This window comes from Argiope bruennichi, chromosome 10, assembly GCF_947563725.1.
Source record: "Argiope bruennichi chromosome 10, qqArgBrue1.1, whole genome shotgun sequence".
Lineage (NCBI taxonomy): Eukaryota > Metazoa > Arthropoda > Arachnida > Araneae > Araneidae > Argiope > Argiope bruennichi.
The window spans coordinates 113,202,367-113,214,425 of NC_079160.1; the positions used below are offsets into that span (position 1 = coordinate 113,202,367).

General features: G+C 24.1%; 1 protein-coding gene across 4 annotated transcripts in view; it reads right to left on the bottom strand.

Moving 5' to 3' along the window:
* LOC129989048 (dipeptidyl peptidase 3-like) overlaps positions 1-12,059 on the bottom strand; it is a 28,684-nt gene that overhangs the window by 9,817 nt on the left and 6,808 nt on the right. For all 4 annotated transcript variants that reach the window (XM_056097360.1, XM_056097363.1, XM_056097362.1 and 1 more), the window contains 8 exons: positions 11,533-11,622; positions 11,313-11,450; positions 8,131-8,205; positions 6,048-6,141; positions 2,452-2,573; positions 2,205-2,335; positions 1,056-1,114; positions 236-430 (listed from right to left, as the gene is read on the bottom strand). In XM_056097360.1, coding sequence (XP_055953335.1) covers positions 236-430; positions 1,056-1,114; positions 2,205-2,335; positions 2,452-2,573; positions 6,048-6,141; positions 8,131-8,205; positions 11,313-11,450; positions 11,533-11,622 — 904 coding nt within the window. The remainder of the gene's footprint in view (positions 1-235; positions 431-1,055; positions 1,115-2,204; positions 2,336-2,451; positions 2,574-6,047; positions 6,142-8,130; positions 8,206-11,312; positions 11,451-11,532; positions 11,623-12,059) is intronic.

The window sequence follows — 12,059 nt, forward strand, 5'->3', positions numbered from 1 at the left end:
TTATGAAAATCTCAAGTTTTGAATTTTTTTGATGATAACTGTACTTATTCTATACTACATATACAACAAAGTAAAACTACACAACACATACACAAAAAATAATATCTAAATATAAATTAGTATGAAAATGTTTCATTTCATAAAGACATATAAATAATAGGTAAGCAGTTCTTAACAATACAGTAAATTCAAAATAATCTGCATATAAGGAATTAATTTGAAATAATTAACTTACAATTTGGTATATTAATACCAATTGGCACATCATTTGAAGCAAATGTCAAGAGATCTAAAGACGAAAAATCAGGTTGCAAAAATTTATCTTTTTCATATGCACTAGGCCAAGGCAACAATGGAAGTAAATCTTCAGCTGCCTTCACAAGTTCTGCAAATTTGGCACTCATTGGCTTATTCACCATCGCTACAAAACCTTTAACAGAAATAAACTTAACTAAATTCCTAAAATTATTATTTTGAATTTTATTTAATAAAAAAATTTAAATAAATTTTAAAAATAACATTTCAATAAGATCTGAAAAATTTTCCTTCACACACACATACACACACAAAAGAGAGAGAGAGAGATTTTTAAACAAATTATAAAATGCATAGTACTGAAAAGCTAGTTGCTTTTGATGACCAGTTGCTCCACCAAAAATATTGATTATATTTAATTTCATTTAAATCATTTTATATCCATGATTTCACCAAATTATTAGGTATTAAAACCAGCTAATTTTAAATGTCTTTCGTATGTCCTTCATTTTATATATAAACCTGTTTATTGGAGACTAGTCACATGATATTATAGCACTATTAAAAATATAAATTTGTGATTCATCTATCTCTTTTACAGTATTGCAACTTTATTCTTTTTTGTTCATCTTGTCAATCAATATAATTCATATAATTTAGTATTTCATCAATATAATTAGAATTCAATATGATTATGACACTATTTTTGCTTTTGTTCTGAAAATTATCTTTTAGGAAGAGGTTAGCCAGTTCTATTATTCACCAGTAAAAGAAATACACACATAAACATATCAAATTACCTTCAAATTCACCCCTCATGCCTGTAGGATCTTTGTATGTTTCAATAAATCCAATATAACTAAAAGAAAAAAAATGAGTAGTTAAAAATATGAAAATAATTACATCCACCAAATTGCATTAAGCATATTGTTTAATACTAAAAGATTAAAAATCAATAAAAGGCAAAAAATAAATAATTAGAAAAAGATGTGATAAGTATATGAAAATAGTCTGAAAGGAAAAAATAATGGAGATAAAGTGTCAAAAGTTATTTAATGGACATAGAAAAATTACACATTATGGATACTTTTATTTCCTTATTTGAGATTAATTTGGCAAAATATTACACATTTACATACAAAATAATTAACTTTGAAATTAGTTGATGTTTGCCCAGCATATTTTTTTTTTTTTTTTTTACTTCCCTTCTTTTTTCCTTTTTATAAAAATAACTGTTATGCTTTTAAACCAGTTTATTTTAATATTTATATGTCTTAAAATATACATTATTTCAATAAAAATTAGTTAATGATTTCTTAAAAGTACATCACATAAAGATCATTATTAAGATAAACTATAACTACTGAAAGAAATAACTGCATTTATCAGATGTTCCAGGAACAAAATAATGTAATACACTAAGTATTTTAGTATATATTCCTGCATGGAACTCATATGGTATGTAATTTTGCACCATACTTTTCAGGCCACAAGGAAATGATTCTTATAAACAATTTTTTAATATAACATATTAAAAAACAGTTATGAGCATGCAGAAAATTCAAAAGCTGGCATGACAATCAAAAATTTTTTTAAAAAATGAAAATTAATTATTTTTTTAAAATGTTTCTACACTTAAATATTTTAAATTTTTTTATTACATTTAATAAAAAATTAATTATTAAATTATTATTAATTGTTACATTTTTTTTCAGCAGAAATTATTTCTGAACAAACAAACTATTATTAATGGTAAAAAAGCAAAAATTACCAACAAAAGTTTAGAATCAAATTCAAATATTTCAAAATTTTAAGAGAATAGTAAAACTATATTATATAAATGAATAAATATATGTCCTTTTATATTTTAGCAATAAGTTGTTTTAATTTTAAATAATAAAATGCATCATTTATCAAAGAAAATGTTTTGTTAAATTAAAATACATTACGTTTCTATGATGGGTTCTTTATCCTTTACCCAGAATCGAGAACCATCTTTATGAGCATCTAATGAACCAGTACGAAAACTTTGTATATATTTTTCAATCATTTGTACTTCATTCTCATTTCCAGCATAATCCTACAAAAAAAAAAAAAAAAAAAAATGAATACAAGTAAAAATGTAAGAATACAAACAAATAAATACAAGTAAGAATAATTTTTTAAAAAAAAAGATTCAATGATATCATTCATTACCTTTGCAAGTAATAAGTTGTGATTCACTAGTTTCAGTAACTTGCTGTAATCACCACGAGTGACAATAAATTTATGAGAATTCACAGATTCAGATATCAGCAATTCTTTTTCTTCAGCATCTTCTAAAATGTAAATCAAATAAAATAGTCAATAATATTCGTTGATTTACACTAATAAATATTTCTTTTTTTAAATGTACTTCTGTCAGAGTCTTTAATAAAGTTTCTCAAATTCAAATAATCAAAAATAAAATGTCTGCAAGCCATAAACATGAAGACTTTGGAAGTTTTTATCACTTTATTTGAGATTCATCTGACAAAAGTGTCACTTTTAAGAAACAATGCGATATGTGATAGGCCAGGATAAAAGTTACAAAATAAATTACTAGGGTAAGTTTTGAAAAATAATAATTTTTTTATAACCATAATCTCTACAGCATAATTCTAAAGAAATAACTTTCCATTGTATAAAAATAATTTTATTAAAACTATTAGGCTTAGTTAAAAAAATAAGTGGTTCACTGAAACAAAGTTTTAAAACTCTCTTCCTAAAACACAAAAATATATCGGGTAAGTTCGGGCAATTGGGATAAAATTTTGTAGATTTTTTTTAATTAAAATGATTATATAAGATAGAAAATAGGTATATAATTTATATGTGTGCTTAAACATGTTCTACAAGTCTTATGAAACAATGTCTTTATTCAAAATTAAGTTATTAATCAGCTTTTATTACAGGAAAATTCATAATTACACGACTGTATTCCCAAAGAACTGTGGGATAATTGTAAACAAATATTTTGTGTCATCTGAACACAAGAGATTTGAAGAAAATATATCTTAAAACTATGAAAAACAATTACATATTGTTTCAGAATTTATTTTGCAACTCATTGCTAATTACCTGAAAATATTGCTTTTCAAGAAAATATATTCTATTTCATAGAATATTGTATATTAACTATAATATCTGTTAATTTATATATTTAATATTTTAATATTTTGAGTTATTTGTAATCATTTTATTTTTAATTTATTCAGGACAGGAACCTTTATAAAAATAGAAATGATCTGATTATTTTGATATGTCAAGAAGAAATTTATAAAATAAAGAAAGCATCTTTTAAAATGTGTAAGAAATAATAATTTAATTTAAGACTCTCATTTCAAGCCTATTAAACTGGTTTATTTTGATTTGTTTAATACACAATCAGAAAAAATTTACACAATCATTTACACAATCTGAAAAAAATATTTAAACTATAAAAAAAATCTAACTCAATGATAGGATCTGGCAGTATAACTTTATTCTGGACATTGGAAATCTGAAACTACCATTAATCACCAAAATAAATTTTGAGCAAATCAGATTGGTGCTCTCCAAATCAGTCATATATTGTTGACAAAAACTTTGTAGACATAAAATTTAAAGACAATTATTCTGATATCTTGATGTTAGTTGAATAAACCTATCTGGTGAAAAATCAATCATAAATGATTTGAAATAAGCCTTTTTCTCCATCTCCACAACTCTCTTTCTCGCTGAAAAACGTTAAAATTATCATTTTCGGATACCTCCACCAGCATCAAGTTTTCTTATTTCTTCCACATCAATTTGTCAGTTTGATGTCAAATAGTTTTAAATCGTTATTAATAACCAAATTTCATATATTAAACAAGCTGAACAAAGCAAATTAGCATAGCACCTCATTTACCTAACAAAAAATTAGCTAAATACAACTGAGCATAAGTAATGCTAACATAAAAACTGGACCAAGAAAATGAGAACATTCTTATCTATATTAAATATAAAGTATTTGTAGCAAATTATAAAAAACAAAAATTTACTAACAAAAAAATACATGAAAGCTCTTCTGAAGTGCTCAACATGAGTAATATTGATAATACATAAGATTTCCTTTAATTAAATTTATTCAGATCAGTTTATTCTTATCAAGTTCAGTCATTTTGATATGGACTTCATGATTTTGTATTACAGTGAGTTAATTAGAACAGCATCAGTCATAGATATCTTCAAAAAAATAGAAGGAAATCTGACTGAACTGGATCTATCCTGCATTAAGATAAGCTGTAGAACAGGCAATCAGCAGAATCAAGTTACTTGCAAACACTTTTCAATCTTAATACAAAGCAACAGAAGCTGGAACTTTTTATCAAAAAAGAAAATAATAATTTGCATTTCAATTAAAAAGCTGTTACAAAAGATAATAATTTAGGAGAAAATGTTGCCACACAAAAATAATTACAAACTGAATTATACAAATGAAAATTTTTGGGGGTATGAAAAATTTAAAGTTGCTGATAACTTGTTTCCAATAAATAAAACTAATTTGTCAAATTAAATCAAAATTTTTTAATTAATTAAAAATTCTGCATAAAAAATTATTTTAATGAAATATTTTTAGAGGAAAAAATATTTTGATTGGATGCAATATAATAAGTGATAAAAAAATTTTAAAAAAATATTTGATTTAAATTCATATACAAAATGAATTTTGAAAATTATTTTAAAACTAAGCACTGTAAATTTTTAAAAACAAATGAATGAACAAATTTATAAAGATGCTATATGGTATAAATTTCAAAAAATAAGACTTCTAAAACTTGATAATCATAATATTTTTGCTAAAGAAAATTATGCTTTGAGTTTCTATTCTTATAAAATCACTGTTATTATATTTACTTATGACTTCAAGTATATTTATATAATATGTGCATAGATTCTAAATAATGATCAGTAGTACTTGCAATACTAATAAAACACCCAGACAAAATGCTAGCTAGCATTCAAACTCATCAGCTAATGACAGAGCAGACATTAAGGTTGTTTAGATAAAAAGACAGGATGAGGACCTTCGAAAAGTACAGAAGTTTCATCACATTTTCTGCTTCAAAAATGGATGACCTTTTTGAAAGAGATAAGATGCACTCTTTCTTATAACTTGATAAACAAAGTATTTTGGAATTCTGCTGTGAAGCCAGTGTAGAATTGTCATTATACATGGAAGGAAATATTTTGCTATCTTTTTAAAGTTATCTTCTGTATCAATGTCAGGTTATATCAGTAATGTTGTTGTGTTGAATCAATAGTGTTGTCAGTAATAGTGTCCCTCAGAAATACTAATGTTCACTGTCATCTGTTTTGAGCAACCTTTACTTATAATATATAATTTGAAATGAAACAGGATTTAATTTTTAGGTCAAAAGGAGGATTTTAAAATTAAAGTGGAACATTTATAATTAGTTTAAAGTATACATTGTATAGCAAAGGGAGCGAGAAAGAGAGAGGAAATCATTTCATATAAACATATATGGAAAAGTTCACAAAACCAAAGAATTAAAAGGCACAATATGTTTTTGATGAATCTGAATTTATTAAATTTTAAGATAATAAATTTTCTGAAATGAAAATATATATTCTATTTTTTATAATCTATACAGAATGGTGAAAAAAATTACATTGAAATGCTAAAATCTGTAATATATATTTAATATAAATAAGGAAACGAAAGAAAAATCAAAGTTTTTCTTTAAAATTATTTTTTTAACAAAAACCACACTAATAAAATTTATTACCTGTTTTTAAAACTGACGCAAGCCTTATTTCATAACAACTCATGCCACTTTCATCTGAAGTTTTAAACAATCTTGAATTATATACTTCAATATTCTAAACAATAGTCATGATAAAAAGAAAAATACATTGATTCAAAACAAGAAAACATGATTAATAACACAAATGATTAATGTGTCTTTAGATGATTATATTCCACAAAATACAAGAATTTCAGACAGATTTCTGAAAAGCCGTACATATCATTCTTATATGCACTGAAATGAAGTATGATAATTCAAATGAAGAAATCCAAATTTTATGTTTCAGTTTTAATATGCCAAATATTAAAGAATTTTGAATTCAATATTATCCAGAATTTTATTTAACCTTTCATTTAAAATTCAACATTTAATTTTCTTCAAACTGTCCTCATAGCAACAATAAAATATTTTTTTTTAAAATTATAATATTCTGTGACAATAAATAAAAATTATCTCCATATATGGAAAAGATGATTTTATTTAAATTGTTATTATTCCTATTAAATAAAAATATTAGACACTTGTGTATAAACTACATGACATTAGGAAACTTTTGACTGAAATTGCAGACCCCTGGCAAACATAGTCATTTTTAGCAATTAATCACAGACATGCAATTAATACATAGCTACAGTTACTTTAAATTATTAACTGTACTTATTAATATTACAGTTACTTTAAAATTTATACCATGTCTTAAAAATTATTAATAAACTAAAATAAAATAAATTTAAGGGATTTGTTCAAAATCTTCTGTTTTAATTGATATTCTTATTTCGATTAAAGTTGCTGATCATAACAAGATTTTAAGTAATATATTATTTGATCTAAAATTCTTATTATTTCATACAAAAGTATTTTTCACATAAAATATATTAAATAAGCTTTTAAAGTATACATTTATTTATATGCATATCAGAATTTTGTCAACAACTATAATCAAATATATTTTTACTTTTATGAATGCAATACTCTCCACATAGCAGGCAAAAGATAGTTTGATCTGCAAATTATATTCTTTGTATTCCCGATTACAAAAGCAAATGGATGCTTTGTAATAATGAATGAAAGAGTGTTTTTTTTTTGTTTTTTTTTTTTTATTAAATAACGAGTGAAAATATTTTTATCCCAAGTAGCGCTAGATGCACATCTAATTTTAGCTAAATCCACATACTAAGCAGTTTTTTAAAAGGAATCTTTCTCACATTAGTTCTAAATCTAAATAAATTAACTGCACAGATTATAGCAAAACTTAATACAATAATTATAGAAAAAAATTATATATAATTTCTTTAAGATTAAAATTAAAAAAGAAATTTTTCATATTTAGCATACTGAAACAGAGCATATTTTCTTTTTGCTACAAGTTTTAAAACTGTAAGAATATATAAATACAGAATAAATATTTGTGAAAATGTTTATTAGTATTTTAATCATGAAGACTGAAACAACATAAATATAAAAAAATAAATCTAATTTAATTTAAAAGACACATAAAATTTTAAAAATTAATAATAAGAAAAACAATTTTAATTCTAAATTTCAAAATGAACTCTTATAGAAATTTTCTTTAAGAGTTCAGTATGAACTATTAAAGAAAACTTTTTATGAGTTTATTATAAACTTTTCTTCCTTATGCAAATTATATACATTTTATTGAAATTTTGCTTTGTTATTTAAATAGGTATTATGTTACATCAGTTAATAATTATATTAAAATCATAAATAACATATACGTATAAAGTAAAATCGCCATAAAAATATTAGAAAAATTCTTTAATTTATAAAAAAGTTAATGCAATTCTTTTAAAAAGAAACATTAAATATTTCTGATTATATATTTAGAAAGTAATATATTTGTAAGAATCATATAACCAATAGACAAGGATCTTTTCATACTTTTTTATCTGTTAAAAACTATGACTATTATTTAGCATTAAATCAAAGTAAGACTATAACAATAAAAAACTAACAACATCATCAACCAACATAGCATGTCTAAATTTTAAAGAATTAATCAAAAAAGACTTAATATAAAACTTTTTCTTAAAAACCATATTACCTTCTTTTTCAAGAAGTCTGTTACTATTTTATTGTCCTCCTCAGTAAAATTTTTAGACAGGTAAGTTGTAGTTCCCTAAAATAGAAGCAATTGTATAATTAAAGTTCCAAATAATGAAAGTTTAATGTGATAATGATTATAGGTTGATGTTCTATGTAAATTGTGACATATACGAAGGCCTGCATTGTCTACGTGTGCAAAGTTATGCAGTGCACAACTGCACCAAGTCGGAAAAAAATGGATGGGTTCTGAATCTCTAATAAACCCCAAATGGAGAAATATATATTTCTCTTCAGAAAATCCAAATTTAAGCCTTCATGAGAATGGTAATAATTTAAGGATCATTAAAATAAGAAGTTTGCCTTGCTACCTCTCTAAAAGGGAAACTTCTTGACTTGATAAAACATTCATAAACATGAAAACACATGATGTTGAAGGTAGATGTGATTGACAAATTGTTATGTTTGATTTGATTTCCTAGAACAACTACAAAAACATAAAACCATTGATTCAGCATTTCAAAATTTATTAAAAAGAGAAGCTAAGTATTATTATAATGTTATGAAAAAATCACTTATGCAATTCATTTTTAGCTGAACAAAACTTAAGTCTTTTGTTGTTCCAACAACAAATTATTTGAAAGAAATGTTTATTTTTTAAAATGTATAAAAGCAATTGCAAGATTTGACTCCATAATAATAAAATATGATATGATAATTATACATATTAATAGAACTCAAACTCAAAAATGTAATATCTCATTACCTTGAAGATAAAATTGAAAATGAAACAATCGGGCTATTATGGGCTAATATAAAAAGTTTATTTTTAAAAAGATCAAACAGTCAAGGTATTTTTCTGTTTTACTTTAAAGCACTCCAGTGTTTTATTGTACCAATTTTCTTACAAAATCAAAAACCAGCATACACAAAATGAAATGAACCTTGAAGTAAAATGTTTTTGGAATGTTGCAATATTATTTTTAAGTGAAAGGTTTCCTCATTTATCTTTTCATTCAGATGTTTATAAACATTTGTGGAATTTTTTGATTTCAATACATACTTTACAAAAGATCAGCTCAATATATGCCAAAAATATGAATAAGTAATAACTGATAAAAATCAAAATGACATAAATAATATAGAATTTATGCATAAATTACAGTTTTTGCAAAATTTTGGAGAGAATTTAGTAATGAGCTATATTGTTGTTAACAATTAATTCACTCCTAGCCTAACATAATATTTTTATTACTTCATGAATTTTATTAACAATTCAAGTTTTCAGTTGTTATAGCAGAGAGATCATTTCCGAAATTGACAGTAATCAAAAACTGCCTATGGCTCAAAAGAGATGAAGAAATCTTGTAATTATTTCCACTAAAAGTGATATTTTACAAAAATCAAATATAAATTTACTTTAAACAAATCAGCTAAAAAAGAAAAAAATCTAAAACGTGCAATTTCTATAATTTAACTACAACCCAAAACAAAGTACAAAATGTCTATAAATATGAAAAAATTATACACTATTTATATATCAATAAAACTTCCAAATGTTTATCATAAACTATTTTTCTCTAATACTGCAATTGCATAAAGGTGCCAATGTGACATTTGCATAACAGTGCTGATTAGGCTGGCCAATGGTCCTGTATACATATAAAAATTAATTTTAATGCTCAAAAGGGCATGCTATTGGATAAAGAGAGACAAAATTTGGCATACAATTAATTCTTGGGTCCTAAATGCTCAATAAGAAAGGATTTTTTAATATTAATCAAAATGATAATGTTTTTTTCCCAGTAACTTAAAAGTATATTATCATATAAAAATCATATACTTGCATTACTTAAAAAAATTTTTAAAATTATCTTTTCAAGGATACCAATTTTATTTCTGTGCCACTTTTTAATGTTAATTTTTTCAAAATATATATAAGAATATTTTACGATAATACTTGTCATTGTTTTAGTTAGTGCATTTATATTTATTTCATTATCATAAGGGGAGCTTGGAAACTACTACATCACAAGAACAGAAATCAAATGATCTTTAAAAGATTCTTGCTTTTTAAGTACAAATAAAATTTCAAATGCTGAATTGTTGTAATAAAATTTCTGCCAAACATATTTCTGTCTAAATTAAAAAGTGGTGCTACATGTGGATTGGAATGATGCAGCCAAATGATATTACAAAAAATTTTTTGCTGTCACAAGCACAAGATGGAAAGAGGAAGACAAAGAGTTACATGGCTATAGAGAAAAGAAATTTTTCTGATTGACCAAGAAGATATACTCAGGAGGCACCATCAGACCAAACTGGATGATGTGCTGCTGTAACCGCTCATGCTTTGTGTAAAGAGAAAATATAATGAAAATTTATACACATGAGTGATGCAATGATATTAAACATTTTTACATGCATGCTATTGATGTTATCATGAAGAATAAATTTAAGAGTAAAATAAGATGATAAATTGAGCCTATAACATTACCATGCTACAATGGCTTGTACTAATGTCTTTTATATTTTTTTAATATATGTCACTATCAGCATCTTAATATAAAAGATATATACTTTAATATATCATGCAGCTGGAATAGAGTTATTGGATTAACATTCAATAACAAGAAGTTTTGTATCTTCTCGTGCAAATTTAATTGCCCTCAAATAGAATTTTTGAAAAAGAAAAACCAAAATTTACTAAAGTTGAGAAGAATATTTCTTCATACAGAAAGTTTTAATGATAATTTTTTAAAAATCTCAAGAAATATCAAAAGTTAGAATGACAATAATTACAGAGTTGCAGAATTTAGATCGTATTCAACAAAAGAGATATATACTGTGATGCCTAAAGAAATTTTGGGTTAAAGTTAAAACAAAGATGAAATGTAATAGTAATGATTATAATTCAGATAAGTTTATTTTGCAAGACAAATTTACTGAGCATTTTTAATTGCCTATTCAATAAATAATTTTAATGCAAAACATTTTGAATAACATTTCTTACACACAAGAAATGCGATTCAAAATAAATATTTTCATAAAATTTAAACATGAAAAAATGCTCTCTTTTAGTACCTAATAAAATTTTGAAATTTAAAATTCTTATTATTCATCAAATGAAAATATTCATAAAACAAATGTGCAACTTTTTGCATTACATTACAATTAACTTACCACATAAGGAAAACCAAGTTGACGTTCTTTATCTTGCAAAGAATAAATAGATTCCAAGCATCTTGAGAGTAAAATTTCTACATCTTGAGGTTGACATTCAGCAAATTTACTAGCCCTTATGATTTTTTCAAATTTTTCCTAAATTTTAAGAAAGCACATAAGCACTAATTCTATTAATCATTTCAAAATGCATTTTATATAAATAATAATAAATAATCACCTTCTCTAAATCTGGGATAAATTTTGTATCTCCAAATCCTTTGTAATTTCCAAAACTAGCAAATATCCCGCATGTATAAACCAAGAAAGACTAAGGAATGAGAGGAAAAATAGAATAAGAATATTGTTTCTGTGTCAAATTCAATTGTATATAAATTAAAAAGCTACCCAAAATACATGATTGTATGATAAGTTTGTTAAGGTAAACATTAAAGGATGTCTTTAAGAAAACCTTTATTCAATAGATTGTCCTTTTTTTTGGTGAAATTTTACATTTTAAGCTGCTTCTTGAAAGCTAATAAAATGTAATAATTACTTTTTATAACAGAATTCTCATGAATTTTCTTCATAATATCAAAGAGCATTGCTAAGATTTTTAATTCAGTTAAATAACTGTAACACAAATTTGCTTTCAACCATGCCATTATATAAATGCTATTTATTTTTTTGTAGTTGGCAAAGTAAATGTATAACATATTTTAAAATGCATATAATTTGCTTTTATTAAAGAAGATCACTGCCCTTATA